We start from the raw sequence: 19,851 nt of genomic DNA, 5'->3' as shown, positions 1-19,851 counted from the left end.
CGTCTGATCCCATGGCTTTGTCCACCTTCAATTTTTCTAGTTGTTCAGAAGTACATAAGTATTGCCACACTGGGACAGACCAAAGGTCCATCAAGCCCAGCATCCTGTTTCCAACAGTGGCCAATCCAGGTCACAAATACCTGGCAAGATCTCAGAAAAGCTCAATATATTTCTTCCATGAACAGTGCGATATCCACTCCATTTTCATCTGTATCTTTACCAGATGATCGTGGTCCTTCTCTGGGATTTTCTTCTGTGAACAGTGAAGAGAAGTATTCGTTTAGCACATTCCCTTGTTCCTCATCGCTCTCCACATAGTGGTCCACAGCATCTTTCAGCCTCATAATTCCATTTTTAGCCTTCCTTCTTTCACTATATACCTGAAAAACTTCTTGTCTCCCCTCATTACATTTCTAGCCATTTGTTCCTCTGCCTGTGCTTTCGCCAAACGTTTATCTTTCTTAGCTTCTTTCAGTTTCATCTGGTATTCTTTTCTTTGTTCTTTTTCTTGAGTTTTTCTGTATTTCATGAATGCCAACTCTTTTGCATTATTTTCTTAGCCAGTTGTTTGGAGAACCATAGCTGTTTCCATTTTTTCTTGCTTTTATTTACTCTCCTCACATAAAGGTCAGTGGCCATTTTTATATCTCCCTTCAGCCTGGACCACTGTCTTTCCACTTCTCGTATGTCCTCCCATCCCATTAGCTCTTTCTTCAGGTAAGCCCCCATTTTACTAGAGTCAGCATGTTTGAAATCCATGACTGAGTTTTGAGTGGCTACCCTCCTCTTTAGCCGTTATATCAAACCAAACCGTTTAATGATCACTACTGCCCAGGTGGACACACACTTGGACATTAGACACACTTTCACCAGTTGTGAGTACCAGATCCAGCATTGCTCCTTCCCTCATGGATTCAGTCACCATTTGTTTGAGCAGAGCACTCTGAAAGGCATCCACAATCTCTCTAGTTCTTTCCGATTCCGCAGGTGGAACTTTCCAATCCACATCCAACAGGTTGAAATCTCCCAGTAACAGCACTTCCCCTTTCTTTCCCAACTTTTGGAATCTACAACCAGATCTTTATCGAGCTGCTCTGATTGTGTCGGTCTGTAGACAACACCCAAGTGAGCAGAGATTCCGTCTTTTCTTTTCAAGGTGATCCATATCGCTTCTTCCTTTCCCCAGGCCCCCTGCATTTTAGTCACTTTGATATTGTTTCTCACATATAGAGCTTCAGTTTCTACCTTACCAGCATCAGAGAACCAGTCTCCATTTTTCTCCTTCTACAGAATGGCTCCCTAGTGGCAGTGCTATGGAAAAAAACACTACACAACAGGCATTCCCTTCCAACACTTGGGGACCCTTTTACTAAGCTGCGTTAAGCATTAAGGCGTGATTACCGCAGGTTAAAATCCACTATTGCGGGCACATTCATCCATCCTGTGGTAGTTTTCAGATATGTGCACATTTCCCACTTGCTAAAAAATACTTTTTCTTTTACAGCGCTGGAGGCATGTTTGGGGCCAGAGAGAAGGCGTACCCAGCGCTAATCAATTAGTGCAGCCACATTACCGCGTGCTACATGTGGCTAGTGTAGGAGCCCTTACCACCTAGAAAATAGGTGTCGGTAAGGGCTCCTGCATTAATAGCCACACACTAATTGGGAACAGTGGCCTCAGTGAATGGAAAACCCACGTCATAGCGCAGGCCGCTTCTTTCGCACAGCTTAGTAAAAGGGCCTCCTGGAAAGTTAAGAGCATAAGAGTGGTGCACACCCACAGAGCCTCCAAAAAATAAAAACTGGTCACCACTGCACCCCTTACCAGCCTTTATTTTAATCACTTCCTCCACCACTGCTACCCTCCCTATGCCAAGACATTAGTTTATCCAACCTAGCCAGTGATGACACATGCTGCTTCCTTTACGTCACCTCTCAATCTCTTGAAGTTTCTCATTTCCTCTTCTGCTGGATAAATTCTGTCTCTTTTTATGATTTCCAACATATAGGAAAGAACAATATAAATGGGATCAAAATCCACCCTATTTTGTATACAGACAGAAAATGTAAGTGAGCTCAACTGTGTTAGAATACCTGAAATACTGAATACATATTTTCAGAAAACCAAGCCTCCAAAAACATTTCCAATCATTTTCTTTGGAAAAACCGTCAGAGCTTAGAATGTTGACCCTGCTCCATTCCAAAACCATCTGTCCTCCAAACCTCCAACACTCTGGCTGAGAGCAACACAGAGTCAGGGAAGTCACCCCTCCCAAAGTACACACAGATTCCCCCCCACCAGCACCACCACACACACAAATAAAGATAAGACACATAGAAAAATGAAGGCAGATAAAGATCACGTGGCCTATCCAGTCTGCCCTCCCATACCATCTACTCTCCCATCCTCTCCCTTAGAGATCCTACGTACTTGTCCCAAGCTTTCTTGAATTCAGACACAGTCTTGCCTCCGCCGGGAGATCATTCCATGAATTCACCACCCTTTCTGTGAAGAAGTATTTCCCCAGGTTACTCCTAAGTCTGCCCACCTTCACTTCTATCCTAAGTCCCCTCATTCCAGAGCTTCCTTTCAATTCAAAGAAGATCACCTCCTGAGCATTTATGCCACGGAGGTATTTACACATCTCTATCATATCTTCCCCCTCAACTTTCTTCCAAAGTAAATATACTGAGATCTTTAAGTTGGTCCCCATAAGCTTTATAATGAAAGCCACTGACTATTTTAATAGCCACCCTAAGGAGTTTATATACTGAACACAGTACTCAAATGAGATCTCATCAGAGACATTACAGAGGTATTATCACCTCCTTTTTCCTGCTGGCCATTCCTCTTCCTTTACACCCAAGAATCCTTCTAGGTTTTGCAATCACTTTTTCTAACTGTTTGGCCCTCTTAAAATCATTACATATGATCACTCAAAAGTCCTGCTCCTCTTTCCTGCACAGAAGTACTTCACCCCCTAAACTGTGCCACTCCCTTAGGTGTTTGCAGCCCAAATGCATGATCCTACATTTTTTAGCATTAAGTACATAAGTACTGCCATACTGGGACAGACCAAAGGTCCATCAAGCCCAGCATCCTGTTTCCAACAGTGGCCAATCCAGGTCACAAGTACCTGGCAAGATCCTAAAACAGTACAATACATTTTATGCTGCTTATTCTAGAAATAACAGTGGATTTTCCCCAAGTCCATTTTAATAATGGCTTATGGACTTTTCTTTTAGGAAGCCATCCAAACCTTTTTTAAATCCCGCTAACCTAACTGCTTTCACCACATTCTCTGGCAACAAATTCCAGAGTTTAATTACACGTTGAGTGAAGAAATATTTTCTCTGATTCGTTTTAAATTTACTACTTTCTAGCTTCATTGGGTGCCCCCTAGTCCTAGTATTTTTGGAAAGAATAAACAAACGATTGAGTGGTGGATGCTTGGAATGCCCTCCCGCGGGAGGTGGTAGAGATGAAAACGGTAACGGAATTCAAACATGCGTGGGATAAACATAAAGGAATCCTGTTCAGAAGAAATGGATCCTCAGGAGCTTAGCCAAGATTGGATAACAGAGCCGGTAGTGGGAGGCGGGGCTGGTGGTTGGGAGGCGGGGATAGTGCTAGACAGACTTATACGGTCTGTGCCAGAGCCGATGGTGGGAGGCGGGGATAGTGCTGGGCAGACTTGTACGGTCTGTGCCCTGAAAAAGACAGGTACAAATCAAGGTAAGATATACACAAAAAAGTGGCACATTTCTTGGGCAGACTGGATGGACCATGCAGGTCTTTTTCTGCCGTCATCTACTATGTTACTATGTCTACCCGTTCCACTCCACTCATTATTTTATAGACCTCTATCATATCTCCCCCACCCGTCTTCTCTCCAAGCTTCTCTCCAAGAGCCCTAGCCACTTTAGCTTTTCCTCATAGGGAAATTGTCCCATCCCCTTTATCATTTTCGTTGCCCTTCTCTGTACCTTTTCTAATTCCACTATATCTTTTTTCAGATGCGGTGACCAGAATTGAACACAATATTCGAGATGCGGTCGCACCATGGAGCAATTTATAACATTCTCATTTTTGCTTTCCATTCCTTTCCTAATAATACCTAACATTCTATTTGCTTTCTTAGCCACTGTCGCACACTGAGCAAAGGGTTTCAATGTATCATCGACAAAGACGCCTAGATGCCTTTCTTGGTTGGTGACTCCTAATGTGGAACCTTGCATTATGTAGCCATAATTCGGGTTCCTCTTTCCCATATGCTTCATTTTGTACTTGCTCACATTAAACGTCATCTGCCATTTAGACGCCCAGTCTCCCAGTCTCCCAGTCTCGTAAGGTCCGCTTGTAATTTTTCACAATCCTCCTGCGATTTAACAACTTTGAATAACTTTGTGTCGTCAGCAAATTTAATTACCTCACTAGTTACCCCCATCTCTAGATCATTTATAAATATGTTAAAAAGCAGCAGTCCCAGCACCATGAGTCCCTATGAGAAAAGTTTAAACAGCTAGGGCTCTTCAGCTTGGAGAAAAGACGGCTGAGGGGAGATGTGATAGAGGTCTATAAAATAATGAGTGGAGTGGAAAGGGTAGGCGTATTTACTCTTTCCAAAAATACTAGGACAAGGGGGCATTCAATGAAGCTACAAGGTAGTAAATTTAAAACGAATCAGAGAAAATGTTTCTTCACTCAACATGTAATTAAACTCTGGAATTTGTTGCCAGAGAATGTGGTAAAGGCAGTTAGCTTAGCGGGGTTTAAAAAAAGGTTTGGATGCCTTCCTAAAGGAAAAGTTCATAGACCATCATTAAAATGGACTTGGGGAAAATCCACTGCTTATTTCTTGGAGGGTAGCCAATGTTACTCCGATTTTTAAGAAGGGTTCCAGAGGAGATCCGGGAAATTATAGACCAGTGAGTCTGACGTCGGTGCCGGGCAAGATGGTGGAGGCTATTATTAAGAATAAAATTGCAGAGCATATACAAAAACATGGACTGATGAGACAAAGTCAGCACGGATTTAGTGAAGGGAAGTCTTGCCTCACCAATCTAATGCATTTTTTTGAGGGGGTAAGCAAACATGTGGACAATGGGGAGCCGGTTGATATTGTATATCTGGATTTTCAGAAGGCGTTTGACAAAGTGCCGCACGAAAGACTCCTGAAGAAATTGCAGAGTCATGGAATCGGAGGTAGGGTATTATTATGGATTAAGAACTGGTTGAAAGATAGGAAGCAGAGAGTAGGATTGCGTGGCCAGTATTCTCAGTGGAGGAGGGTAGTTAGTGGGGTCCCGCAGGGGTCTGTGCTGGGTCCGTTGCTTTTTAATGTATTTATAAATGACCTAGAGATGGGAATAACTAGTGAGGTAATTAAATTCGCCGATGACACAAAATTATTCAGGGTCGTCAAGTCGCAGGAGGAATGTGAACGATTACAGGAGGACCTTGCGAGACTGGGAGAATGGGCGTGCAAGTGGCAGATGAAGTTCAATGTTGACAAGTGCAAAGTGATGCATGTGGGTAAGAGGAACCCGAATTATAGCTACGTCTTGCAAGGTTCCGCGTTAGGAGTTACGGATCAAGAAAGGGATCTGGGTGTCGTCGTCGATGATACGCTGAAACCTTCTGCTCAGTGTGCTGCTGCGGCTAGGAAAGCGAATAGAATGTTGGGTGTTATTAGGAAGGGTATGGAGTCCAGGTGTGCGGATGTTATAATGCCGTTGTATCGCTCCATGGTGCGACCGCACCTGGAGTATTGTGTTCAGTACTGGTCTCCGTATCTCAAAAAAGATATAGTAGAATTGGAAAAGGTACAGCGAAGGGCGACGAAAATGATAGTGGGGATGGGACGACTTTCCTATGAAGAGAGGCTGAGAAGGCTAGGGCTTTTCAGCTTGGAGAAGAGACGGCTGAGGGGAGATATGATAGAAGTGTATAAAATAATGAGTGGAATGGATCGGGTGGATGTGAAGCGACTGTTCACGCTATCCAAAAATACTAGGACTAGAGGGCATGAGTTGAAGCTACAGTGTGGTAAATTTAAAACGAATCGGAGAAAGTTTTTCTTCACCCAACGTGTAATTAGACTCTGGAATTCGTTGCCGGAGAACGTGGTACGGGCGGTTAGCTTGACGGAGTTTAAAAAGGGGTTAGATAGATTCCTAAAGGACAAGTCCATAGACCGCTATTAAATGGACTTGGAAAAATTCCGCATTTTTAGGTATAACTTGTCTGGAATGTTTTTACGTTTGGGGAGCGTGCCAGGTGCCCTTGACCTGGATTGGCCACTGTCGGTGACAGGATGCTGGGCTAGATGGACCTTTGGTCTTTCCCAGTATGGCACTACTTATGTACTTATGTACTTTTTTCGGATCTTGCCAGGTATTTGTGACCTGGATTGGCCACTGTTGGAAACAGGATGCTGGACTTGATAGACCTTTGGTCTGTCCCAGTATGGTAATACTTATGTACTTATGTATATACTTATCTTTCCAACAGAGAAGTGAGCAGATCTGTATATTATTTTCAGAGGAGGCTCTTGCAAAGCCTTATATAAGCGTAATATTTATTATTTCCTTTGCCCTATCGCTGGTTACTCTTTAACAACATCATTTTGATGCCTGCCAGCTGCTGGCCGATTCTGCAATTCCATCCCTAGCTTGTTACATGTCTAGATACTCTTATATTTCTAATCCTAGTGGTAATATAAGGTGGCCAACAGTATTCATCCCGTTACACCCAGCCATCCCCAGTAGCTCTGAGTAACTCACCAGTCCGGCCAGCTCCAGAAATCTCAAAATCCTTTCATCATCCACAGAGCCTGAAACATACAATAGCATCCTGCACTCAGACTGGGGTGTGTAAACCAGGGCACGTTTCTCAGGCACACACACATATATATTACATACTTAAGGTCTCATATGAATGTTGGCACCAGTAGTGACAGTCTGCATGCTTGGATCAGCAGATGTACCTGTGCATGTGACATCCAGTAGCCACCTATGCCAGAAAAATGCCTCCTACCAACACGACTGGAAAACAGTAGAGGTGGCAGCAAACTGTGTGGACTGCCAAAGCCAGAAAAGAGCAGTCCACGCAGGAAGCAGCTGAGAGAGATGCATCAATTCATGCATGCTGAAAGAGAGCCTCGGCACATGCAATAGCGGGATGGGGAACAGCGATTGTGAGGGCACGGGAAGAAAATCTTGGGGACAGCCTTGGGAAAGAAAGAAAGTGCTGAGGGGAGGGGGGGTCAGTGTGCTGGGCTTGGAGAGGGAGGAACTGTGTGAGTGCGGAATTAGGCAGGAATGAGAGAAGTGGTGAGATTGAGCTGGAAACAAGAGAGGGAGTGATGTTAGGGACAGGGAAAATAGAATGTTGGGATTAAGTTAGGCCAAATATCCTCCTCTGAATCTTCAACAGGTCAAAGCTAGTAATACATATTAACTGGGAACTCATGGTCAAAACTGAAGACATGAGCAATAAATTTTAAGCTGAAGCAAGGTAAAATTATGTATCATACCTGATAATTTTCTTTCCATTAATCATAGCAGATCAATCCATAGACTGGTGGGTTGTGTCCATCTACCAGCAGGTGGAGATAGAGAGCAATCCTTTGCCTCTCTATATGTGGTCATGTGCTACCAGGAAATCCTCAGTATAGTCGATATCAAAGCTCCATCCGCAGGAATCGCCAAACATAGAGAATTACACCCACAAAGGGACACTCCGCCACCCAACCACCACCGAAGCGGGGGGGGGGGGGGGACACCCACACTCGCTGATGTGGGGGGAATTGGCATGTCCTGCTACCGCAACCGCGGGAGGAGCTGGCTTAACCCATCACCGCCAAAGCGAGAGGGAAACAAAGCTACCCTACTGCCGCACGAAGCGGGAGGGAGCACTGGCATAATTTAGTTATAAATCCAACCACCGTCGAAACAGGGGGAAAGAAGCAGCAGCTCACTGTAACACAAAGTCGTCCCAACTCCAGGGAAATCCAAATGGAAGAACTTGAACTCAAAGTCCTCCTGAACAGGAACTGAAGTCTAAACTTGAACCTGAAATATAACTGAACTAGAACAAACAGTACAGATATCTGGGAGGGACTATGGATTGATCTGCTATGATTAATGGAAAGAAAATTATCAAGTATGATACATAATTTTACCTTCCATATCATCAAGCAGATCAATCCATAGACTGGTGGGATGTACCCAAGCAGTACTCACCCAGGGCGGGACATGGAAATCCCACAACGCAACACTGAAGCTCCAAACTGGGCCTCGGCCCATGCTGCCACGTCCAAGCAATAATGCTGTGAGAAGGTATGAGTCAATGCCCAAGTCGCCGATCTACAAATCTCCTCCAAGGAAACGGACCTGGACTCTGCCATCGAAGCCGCCTGTGCTCTAGTAGAATGAGACTTCAGCTGGATAGGCGGCACCTTCCCTGCGGCCACATAAGCCGCCGCAATCGTTTCCTTGACCCAACGTGCCACGGTAGGTTTAGATGCCTGCAGACCCCTACGGGGGCCCGCGAACAGCACAAGACTTCCGGAAATCGTTGGTCACTTCCAAGTATCTGATGATAACTTGTCTAACATCCAGGCATCTGAGAGCACGATACTCCTCTGGATAATCCTCCCTACGGAAGGAGGGTAGACAAAGCTGCTGATTCACATGGAAGCGAGAAACAATCTTGGGCAGGAAGGAAGGCACTGGATGAATAGACACTCCTGCCTCCGTGAACCGCAGGAACGGCTCTCTACACGAGAGCACCTGGAGCTCAGAAACCCTCCTGGCTGAAGCGATTGCCACCAAAAAAGACCGCTTTCAACGTCAGGTCCTTCAGAGACAGCTGCGATAATGGCTCAAAAGCCGGCTTCTGCAAGGCCCGCAGCACCAGATTGAGATTCCACGTAGGCACTATCGAGTGCAGAGGAGGGCGTAGGTGATTAATCCCTTTGAGAAAACGCACCACACCTGGCTGAGAAGCCAGGGAAGCACCCTTCAGGTGACTCCTGAAGCAAGCTAGAGCCGCTACCTGGACCTTAAGAGAGCTGAGCGACATGCCTTTCTCCAGACCTTCTTGCAGGAACACCAACACTGAAGCAATTGGCACCATGAAGGGCGACAGGGATCCTGCCTCGCACCATGATACAAAGGTACACCATACCCTGGCGTACGTAGTAGAAGTAGAGCACTTCCGTGCTCTCAGCATAGTGGCGATGAACTTGTCCAAGAAGCCCTTCTTCTTCAGCCGCTTACGCTCAAGAGCCAGGCCGTAAGACCAAAGGCGGAGGGATCCTCCATCACCACGGGACCCTGATGTAAGAGGCCCCGCTCCGCTGGAAGACGAAGAGGACTGTCTACGGAAAGCCGGATCAGGTCCGCATACCAAGGCGTCTGGGCCAGTCTGGACACACCAGGACCACCCGGCCTGGGTGTTTCGCCACCCGGCCGAGAATTCTGCCCAGCATAGGCCAAGGCGGGAACACGTAGAGAAGCTCCTGTATCGGCCACTGCTGGAGAAGAGCATCGACCCCCAGAGATCAAGGTTCCCGTCCTCTGCTGAAGAACCGCAGCACTTGGCAATTGGCCGAGGTCGCCATCAGATCCAAGGTCGGCAGGCCCCAGTGCTTCGTGATCTCCAAGAACACCCGAGCAGACAGTTGCCACTCTCCAGGATCCAAGGTATAGCGACTGAGAAAGTCCACCTCGTCATTCAGGACTCCCGCAATGTGAGCCGCCGACAGCTGGTCCAGATTCGCCTCTGCCCACTGGCATAACTTCATGGCCTCCCTGCTAGGGGGGCGCTCCTGGTACCTGCCTGGCGATTAACATAGGCCATGGCCATGGCATTGTCTGAAAGGATTCGAACTGGCCTCAGTATCAGTACCTGAAGAAACGCTTGAAGCACCAACCGAATGGCCCGAAGTTCCAAGAGGTTGATGGACCACTTCGCCTCCGCCAGCGACCATATCCCCTGCGCTGTTCTTCCCAGGCAGTGGGCTCCCCAGCCCGTCAAGCAGGCGTCCGTAGTAACGACAATCCACTCCGGGGACGTGAGAGGCATACCGGCTGACAACTTGTCTGACATCAGCCACCAACTTAGCGCCCTTCTCACCGCCGGGTCCAGGGGAAGGCGAACTGCGTAATCCTCCGAAACCGGAGTCCAGCGCCGCAGAAAAGAGTGCTGTAGTGGCCTCATATGGGCCCTGGCTCAGGGCACTACCTCCATCATGGCCATCATGGAGCCCAACAGTTGCACATAATCCCAAGCCCGAGGAGCTGAGGAGGCTAGGAACCGGCCCACCTGGGCCTGAAGCTTGAGGCTCCAGTTGTCCGGCAGGAACACTCTGCCCACTTGGGTGTCGAACCGAACACCCAGATACTCCAGGGACCGAGTCGGGCGCAGCTGACTTTTCTCCCGGTTGATGATCCATCCCAGGGAGCTCAGAAGAGCACTGACCCTGTCCGTCACTCTCCCACACTCGGCAAAAGAGGGAACTCGAATCAGCCAGTCGTCCAGGTAGGGATGGACTTGCACTCCTTCCTTGGAAAGATAATCCGCAATGACCACCATCACTTTGGAGGAGGTCCGCGGAGCCATAGCCAACCCGAACGGGAGGGCTCTGAACTGGAAGTGCCAGCCTAGCACTGCAAAGCGCAGGAAGCGCTGATGAGGCGGCCAGATGGGAATGTGCAGATAAGCTTCCTTGATGTCCAAGGATGCCGGGAATTCTCCTTCTTGTACCGCAGCAATCACGGAGCGGAGAGTCTCCATACGGAAATGCCGTATTCGCAAGGCCCGATTGACTCCCTTGAGGTCGAGAATAGGCCGAGAAGAGCCTCCTTTCTTTGGCACCACAAAGTAAATGGAGTAACGTCCTGTGCCATGCTGCTCTACGGGCACTGGGACCACTGCCCCAAGGTGGAGGAAGTTGTCCAGAGTCTGCTGAACTGCTGCCACTTTGAAGGGAGGCTTGCAGGGAGAGTTCACAAACCCGTCTCTCAGGGGCCGGCAGAACTCCAACTTGTAGCTGTCTCTGATGACTTCTAGAACCCAAACGTCTGAAGTTACCCTGGTCCACTCGCCCAGAAAAGAGGACAGCCTTCCTCCTATCTGCTCTGGGCCATGGACCAGGGCCCCGTCATTGGGTACGAAACCCTGGGGGAGGACCGGAGGAAGAACCTCCTGAGCGGCGGTCTCTGCGAAAGGAATGCTGCTTCGGGGAGAACCTCTGCTTGAAGGAGGAGGAGGAGCCCGACTTGCCCGGGCGATACCGACAGGCTTCTTGAAAGGGCCCTTAGAGGAACCAGGGCGAGCACTGCTGGCCCTTGCCTTGACCTCCAGCAACCTCTTGCCTTTAGAACTGCCAAGATCCGTCACGATCTTGTCCAGCTCATCCCCGAAGAGCAGCTTGCCCTTAAAAGGCAACTTGGCTAAGCGGAATTTGGAGGCATGGTCAGCTGACCAATGCTTAAGCCATAGCCATCGATGGGCAGAGACTGTCTGAGACATACCTTTAGCCGAGACTCTCAAAACATCATACAGCAAGTCTGCCAAGTAAGCCAAGCCCGACTCCAGGACCGGGCAATCCGCCCGCAAGGAAAAATCCGAGGGGGAGGCCCACTGCACCACCGTCAGGCTTGCCCTGGCCAAATAGGAGCCGCAAACCGAGGCCTGCAAACTCAAGATGGCCGCTTCCAAGGCTAACTTTAAGGCCGCTTCCAATTTCCTGTTCTGTGAATCCTAAAGGGCAGAGCCACCTTCCACCGGCAAAGCCGTCTTTTTTGTCACAGCAGTGATTAGAGAGTCCACTGCCGGCCAGCGCAAGGCCTCCTGTTCACCCTCTGGCAGAGGGTACAGATGAGTCACGGCCCTGGCTACCTTGAGGCTCGCCTCAGGAGAATCCCATTGAGCCGAAATTAGAGTTTTCATGGCTTCATGGGTGTGGAAGGTCCTGGAAGGGCACTTGGTTCCCAACATAATAGCGGAACCCGCCGAGGCTGAAGGAGGGCCTTCCTCCGGAGAGGAAATACTCAAGATGCTCATAGCCTGAACTAACAGGTTAGGCAATTCCTCTGAGCGAAAAAGCCACGCTGCAGAGGGGTCATCTCCCCCATCAGGGCGAGGATCAGCCTCCTCCAAAGAATCCCCAAGGGACCTTTGGGAGAACTCAGAAACGCTGCCCTCATCTACATCAGAGGACACAGAGTCCCCCAAGACCTGAAGATCCACCCGAGGGCGCTTGATCAGGGAAGCCTCTTCCCCCATATCTGACAGGGGAACAGGAGCAGCGTTTTGAAGTTGAAAGGCCTGATGCAGCAACAAAATAAACTCGGGAGAGAAACCCCCCTGTTTGTGCACCTCTGCAACCTGGGCCACAGCCCTAGAGGAACTCTCAACCTCCGCTCCATATAGCGGGGGAGAAGTGCGCTGCGCATCCAAAATAGCGTCCAGCGCGTCACTCCGCGAATGAGCCACGCGGGAAGCATGGCGCTTAAACTTCACCATCTTCTTACCGCCGCCCAACTCAAAGGCGGCCATACTAGCACTGCTTACTTTGCGTGCTACTCCTTCTCAGACATTAAAATTGTCACCTTTTCTAATGTGTACCGGACGCAGAATCCGTCTTGTTGCTGGTAATCCTAACCATCATTTGCCTGACCCTTACTCTGTGTACTGGGAACAGCTCCAATCTGTAATAACATCTGTGTCTTGCATTTCACAGGAATTACTAGACAGAAGGGGGGATGGTATAGCAAATCCCAAGGCCTTGAAAATAGGAGCTCTAGTACACCACAAACACTACACCCACAAAACTTGGGTGGCCCTTTTCGAATTGAGGCCTTGTCACGGAAGCCTTGTAGACTTCTATCATATCCCCATCTCAGCCACCTCTTTTTCAAGCTGAAAAGCCCTAACCTCTTTTGCCTTTCCTCACATGAGAGGAGTTCCATCCCCTTAAATCATTTTGGTTGCCCTTCTTTGAACCTTTTCTAGTTCACTATAACTTTTTAAAAATATGGCGTCCAGAATTGCACACATTACTCAAGGTGAGGTAGCACCATGGAGCGATACAGAGGTATTATAATATTCTTTGTCCTATTTTCTATCCCTTTCCTAATAACTTCTAGCATTCTGTTTGCCTTTTTGGCTGCAGCCACACAATGGGCAGAAGATTTCAGTGCATTATCCACAATGACACCTAGATATTTTTCTTTGGTACTGACTCCTAGGGTGGAACTCAGAATCGAATTACTATGGTTTGGATTATTCTTCCTAATGTGCATCAGTTTGCACATGTCCACATTAAATCTCATCTGCCAATTGGATGCCCAGGCTTTCAATTTCCTAAGGTCTTCCTGCAATTTTTTCACAATTCACATGCATTTTAACAACTTTGAATAGTTTTGTTTGTCTGCAAATTTAATCACCTCACTTGTCATTCCCATTTCCAGATCATCAATAAATATGTTAAATAGCACCAGTCCCACTACAGATCCCTGAGGTACTCCACTATTCACCGTCCTCCACTAAGAGAACTGGACATTTAACCTTACCTTCGTTTTCTATACATCAACCAGTTCCTAATCCACAACAAAACATCACCTCCTATCCCATGGCTTTTTAATTTTCTCGGGAGTTTCTCATAAGGAACTCTGTCAAACGTTTTCTGAAAATCTAGCTACACTACATCAACAGACTTACCCCTTATCCATGCCTTGAAAGAAATGAAGCAATGGTGAGGCAAGACTTCCCTCGGCTGAACCCATGCTGACTGTGTCCCATTAAACCGTGTTTGTCTATGTGGTTAGTGTAGCGGGCTTTGATCCTGATGATCTGGGTTTCATTCCCACTACAGCTGCTTGTGACCTTGGGCAACTCACTTAACCCTCCATTGCTCCAGGTACAAAAACTTAGATTGTGAACCTACGGATTGTGAATAATTACAAGAGGACTTTACGAGACTGGGCGTCTAAATGGCAGATGACATTTAAAGTGAGCAAGAGCAAAGTGATGCATGTGGGAAAGAGGAACTCAAATTATAGCTACTTAATGCAAGGTTCCGCGTTAGCAGTCACCGACCAAGAAAAGGATCTAGGTGTCTTCGTTGATGATAAGTTGAAACCCTCTGCTCAGTGTGCTGCGGCGGCTAAGAAAGCAAATAGAATGTTAGGTATTTTGAGGAAATAAATGGAAAACAAAAATAAAGACATTATAATGCCCTTGTATCGCTCCATGGTGCGACCGCATCTCGAATATTGTGTTCAATTCTGGTCACTGCATCTAAAAAAAGATATAGTTGAATTAGAAAAGGTACAGAGAAAGGCAATGAAAATGATAAAAGGAATGGGACGACTTCCCTATGAGGAAAGGCTAAAGTGGCTAGGGATCTTCAGCTTGGAGAAAAGACGGCTGAGGGGAGATATAATAGAGGTCTATAAAATAATGAGTGGAGTGGAACAGGTAGACGTGAATCGTTTGTTTACTCTTTCCAAAAATACTAGGACTAGGGAGGCATGCGATGAAGCTACAAGGTAGTAAATTTAAAACGAATCAGAGAAAATGTTTCTTCACTCAACATGTAATTAAACTCTGGAATTCGTTGCCAGAGAATGTGGTAAAGGTGGTTAGCTTAGCGGGGTTTTAAAAAGGTTTGGATGGCTTCCATAGATCATTATTAAAATGACTTGGGGAAAATCCACTTCTTATTTCTGGGATAAGCAGCATAATATGTATTGAACTTTTTTGGGATCTTGTCAGGTATTTGTGACATGGATGGGCCACTGTTGGAAACAGGATGCTGGGCTTGATGGACCTTTGGCCTCTCCCACTGTGGCAATACAGTGAATGATACATACAAAAGAGCATGGTTCGGGATAAGGTATCTTTCAAAGATATCACCATAACAGGGAAGATAGAGTATCCTGAGAGTGAGGTTGCAAAAGAGATTGTAGTAGATCGGGTATCCTTAAATAACAATAAAAATCAGACAAAAGATTGCCAATTAATACTGTCAAGTACTAAGCATGATGTACTTAGGAACAACAAACATAGTTTGAAATGTCTATATGCGAATGCCAGGAGCCTAAGAAATAAGATGGGGGAGTTAGAATATATTGCACTAAATGAAAAATTAGATATAATAGGCATCTCTGAGACCTGGTGGAAGGAGGATAACCAGTGGGACACTGTCATACCGGGGTACAAATTATATCGTAGTGATAGGGTGAATCGGATTGGTGGAGGGGTAGCATTGTATATTAACGAGAGCCTTGAATCAAATAGATTGAAAATTCTGCAGGAAACAAAACACTCCTTGGAATCACTGTGGATTGAAATTCCATGTGCAAAGGGGAAAAGGATAGTGATAGGAGTGTACTACCGTCCGCCTGGCCAGGACGAACAGACGGATGCGGAAATGTTAAAGGAAATCAGGGACGCAAACAAACTGGGCAACACAATAATAATGGGGGATTTCAATTACCCGCATATAGACTGGGTTAATGTAACATCTGTACACGCAAGGGACATAAGATTTCTTGATGAAATCAAGGACAGCTTCATGGAACAGCTAGTTCAGGAGCCGACAAGAGAAGGAAAAATACTAGACTTAGTCCTTAGTGGTGCTCATGATCTAGTGCAGGGGGTAACGGTACGAGGGCCGCTTGATAACAGTGATCATAATATGATCGGTTTTGATATTAGCATTGAAGGAAGTGAAACTAGGAAATCAAGTACGCTAGCGTTTAACTATAGAAAAGGTGATTACGACAAAATGAGAAAAATGGTGAAAAAAAGACTGAAAGGAGCAGCTCGCAGAGTAAAAAACTTGCGTCAGGCGTGGATGCTGTTTAAAAACACCATCCTGGAGGTTCAGGACAAATATATTCCACGTATTAGAAAAAAGGGAAAAAAGACTAAACGTCAGCCGGCGTGGCTAAACAGTAAGATAAAGGAAGTCATTAGAGCCAAAAAACAATCCTTCAGAAAGTGGAGAAGAGAACCAACTGAAAGTAACAGGATAGATCATAAGGAATGCCAAGCCAAATGCAAAGCGGAGATAAGGAGGGCAAAAAAGGACTTTGAGAAGAAATTAGCGTTGGAAGCAAAAATACATAGTAAAAATTTTTTTAGATACATTAAAAGCAGGAAACCGGCCAAAGAGTCGGTTGGGCCGCTGGACGAAAATGGTGTTAAAGGGGCGATCAGGGAGGACAAAGCCGTAGCGGAGAAATTAAATGAATTCTTTGCTTCGGTCTTCACCGAGGAGGATTTGGGGGGGACACCGGTGCCGGAAAGAATATTTGAAGCGGGGGAGTCGGAGAAACTAAACAAATTCTCTGTAACCTTGGAGGATGTAATGGGTCAGTTCAGCAAGCTGAAGAGTAGTAAATCACCGGGACCTGATGGTATTCATCCCAGAGTATTAATAGAACTAAAAAATGAACTTGCGGAGCTACTGTTAGAAATATGCAATCTGTCCCTAAAATCGAGTGTAGTACCGGAAGACTGGATGGTAGCCAATGTTACTCCGATTTTTAAGAAGGGTTCCAGAGGAGATCCGGGAAATTATAGACCGGTGAGTCTGACGTCGGTGCCGGGCAAGATGGTGGAGGCTATTATTAAGAATAAAATTGCAGAGCATATACAAAAACATAGACTGATGAGACAAAGTCAGCACGGATTTAGTGAAGGGAAGTCTTGCCTCACCAATCTAATGCATTTTTTTGAGGGGGTAAGCAAACATGTGGACAATGGGGAGCCGGTTGATATTGTATATCTGGATTTTCAGAAGGCGTTTGACAAAGTGCCGCACGAAAGACTCCTGAAGAAATTGCAGAGTCATGGAATCGGAGGTAGGGTATTATTATGGATTAAGAACTGGTTGAAAGATAGGAAGCAGAGAGTAGGATTGCGTGGCCAGTATTCTCAGTGGAGGAGGGTAGTTAGTGGGGTCCCGCAGGGGTCTGTGCTGGGTCCGTTGCTTTTTAATGTATTTATAAATGACCTAGAGATGGGAATAACTAGTGAGGTAATTAAATTCGCCGATGACACAAAATTATTCAGGGTCGTCAAGTCGCAGGAGGAATGTGAACGATTACAGGAGGACCTTGCGAGACTGGGAGATTGGGCGTGCAAGTGGCAGATGAAGTTCAATGTTGACAAGTGCAAAGTGATGCATGTGGGTAAGAGGAACCCGAATTATAGCTACGTCTTGCAAGGTTCCGCGTTAGGAGTTACGGATCAAGAAAGGGATCTGGGTGTCGTCGTCGATGATACGCTGAAACCTTCTGCTCAGTGTGCTGCTGCGGCTAGGAAAGCGAATAGAATGTTGGGTGTTATTAGGAAGGGTATGGAGTCCAGGTGTGCGGATGTTATAATGCCGTTGTATCGCTCCATGGTGCGACCGCACCTGGAGTATTGTGTTCAGTACTGGTCTCCGTATCTCAAAAAAGATATAGTAGAATTGGAAAAGGTACAGCGAAGGGCGACGAAAATGATAGTGGGGATGGGACGACTTTCCTATGAAGAGAGGCTGAGAAGGCTAGGGCTTTTTAGCTTGGAGAAGAGACGGCTGAGGGGAGATATGATAGAAGTGTATAAAATAATGAGTGGAATGGATCGGGTGGATGTGAAGCGACTGTTCACGCTATCCAAAAATACTAGGACTAGAGGGCATGAGTTGAAGCTACAGTGTGGTAAATTTAAAACGAATCGGAGAAAATTTTTCTTCACCCAACGTGTAATTAGACTGGAATTCGTTGCCGGAGAACGTGGTACGGGCGGTTAGCTTGACGGAGTTTAAAAAGGGGTTAGATAGATTCCTAAAGGACAAGTCCATAGACCGCTATTAAATGGACTTGGAAAAATTCCGCATTTTTAGGTATAACTTGTCTGGAATGTTTTTACGTTTGGGGAGCGTGCCAGGTGCCCTTGACCTGGATTGGCCACTGTCGGTGACAGGATGCTGGGCTAGATGGACCTTTGGTCTTTCCCAGTATGGCACTACTTATGTACTTATGTACTTACAGTGGGGGAAATAAGTATTTGATCCCTTGCTGATTTTGTAAGTTTGCCCACTGACAAAGACATGAGCAGCCCATAATTGAAGGGTAGGTTATTGGTAACAGTGAGAGATAGCACATCACAAATTAAATCCGGAAAATCACATTGTGGAAAGTATATGAATTTATTTGCATTCTGCAGAGGGAAATAAGTATTTAATCCCTCTGGCAAACAAGACCTAATACTTGGTGGCAAAACCCTTGTTGGCAAGCACAGCGGTCAGACGTCTTCTGTAGTTGATGATGAGGTTTGCACACATGTCAGGAGGAATTTTGGTCCACTCCTCTTTGCAGATCATCTCTAAATCATTAAGAGTTCTGGGCTGTCGCTTGGCAACTCGCAGCTTCAGCTCCCTCCATAAGTTTTCAATGGGATTAAGGTCTGGTGACTGGCTAGGCCACTCCATGACCCTAATGTGCTTCTTCCTGAGCCACTCCTTTGTTGCCTTGGCTGTATGTTTTGGGTCATTGTCGTGCTGGAAGACCCAGCCACGACCCATTTTTAAGGCCCTGGCGGAGGGAAGGAGGTTGTCACTCAGAATTGTACGGTACATGGCCCCATCCATTCTCCCATTGATGCGGTGAAGTAGTCCTGTGCCCTTAGCAGAGAAACACCCCCAAAACATAACATTTCCACCTCCATGCTTGACAGTGGGGACGGTGTTCTTTGGGTCATAGGCAGCATTTCTCTTCCTCCAAACACGGCGAGTTGAGTTCATGCCAAAGAGCTCAATTTTTGTCTCATCTGACCACAGCACCTTCTCCCAATCACTCTCGGCATCATCCAGGTGTTCACTGGCAAACTTCAGACGGGCCGTCACATGTGCCTTCCGGACAAGGGGGACCTTGCGGGCACTGCAGGATTGCAATCCGTTATGTCGTAATGTGTTACCAATGGTTTTCGTGGTGACAGTGGTCCCAGCTGCCTTGAGATCATTGACAAGTTCCCCCCTTGTAGTTGTAGGCTGATTTCTAACCTTCCTCATGATCAAGGATACCCCACGAGGTGAGATTTTGCGTGGAGCCCCAGATCTTTGTCGATTGACAGTCATTTTGTACTTCTTCCATTTTCTTACTATGGCACCAACAGTTGTCTCCTTCTCGCCCAGCGTCTTACTGATGGTTTTGTAGCCCATTCCAGCCTTGTGCAGGTGTATGATCTTGTCCCTGACATCCTTAGACAGCTCCTTGCTCTTGGCCATTTTGTAGAGGTTAGAGTCTGACTGATTCACTGAGTCTGTGGACAGGTGTCTTTCATACAGGTGACCATTGCCGACAGCTGTCTGTCATGCAGGTAACGAGTTGATTTGGAGCATCTACCTGGTCTGTAGGGGCCAGATCTCTTACTGGTTGGTGGGGGATCAAATACTTATTTCCCTCTGCAGAATGCAAATAAATTCATATACTTTCCACAATGTGATTTTCCGGATTTAATTTGTGATGTGCTATCTCTCACTGTTACCAATAACCTACCCTTCAATTATGGGCTGCTCATGTCTTTGTCAGTGGGCAAACTTACAAAATCAGCAAGGGATCAAATACTTATTTCCCCCACTGTATGTACTTATGACAGCAGGCTGATTGTTCTCACGACTGGGTGACGTCCGCGGCAGCCCCCACCAACCGGAAAAAGCTTCGCGGGACGGTTGGCACGCAGGGCACGCCCACCGCGCATGCGCGGCCGTCTTCCCGCCCGTGCGCGACCGCTCCCGCCAGTTGAATGACAAGCAATAAAATATGAAACACAACTCCAAAG

The 19,851-nt window shown here is 46.7% G+C and overlaps 1 protein-coding gene across 2 annotated transcripts in view; it reads right to left on the bottom strand.

Annotated features, from left to right (window-relative positions):
• ABCD4 (ATP binding cassette subfamily D member 4) overlaps nucleotides 1–19,851 on the bottom strand; it is a 118,663-nt gene that overhangs the window by 10,609 nt on the left and 88,203 nt on the right. For both annotated transcript variants that reach the window (XM_030214733.1, XM_030214732.1), the window contains exon 15: nucleotides 6,786–6,835. In XM_030214733.1, the coding sequence (XP_030070593.1) occupies nucleotides 6,786–6,835 (50 nt within the window). The remainder of the gene's footprint in view (nucleotides 1–6,785; nucleotides 6,836–19,851) is intronic.

The sequence above is a fragment of the Microcaecilia unicolor genome, chromosome 9, assembly GCF_901765095.1.
Source record: "Microcaecilia unicolor chromosome 9, aMicUni1.1, whole genome shotgun sequence".
Classification (NCBI taxonomy): Eukaryota; Metazoa; Chordata; class Amphibia; order Gymnophiona; family Siphonopidae; genus Microcaecilia; species Microcaecilia unicolor.
Note: the sequence above shows the minus strand (reverse complement) of the source record. Positions and strands in the feature narration are given on the sequence as shown.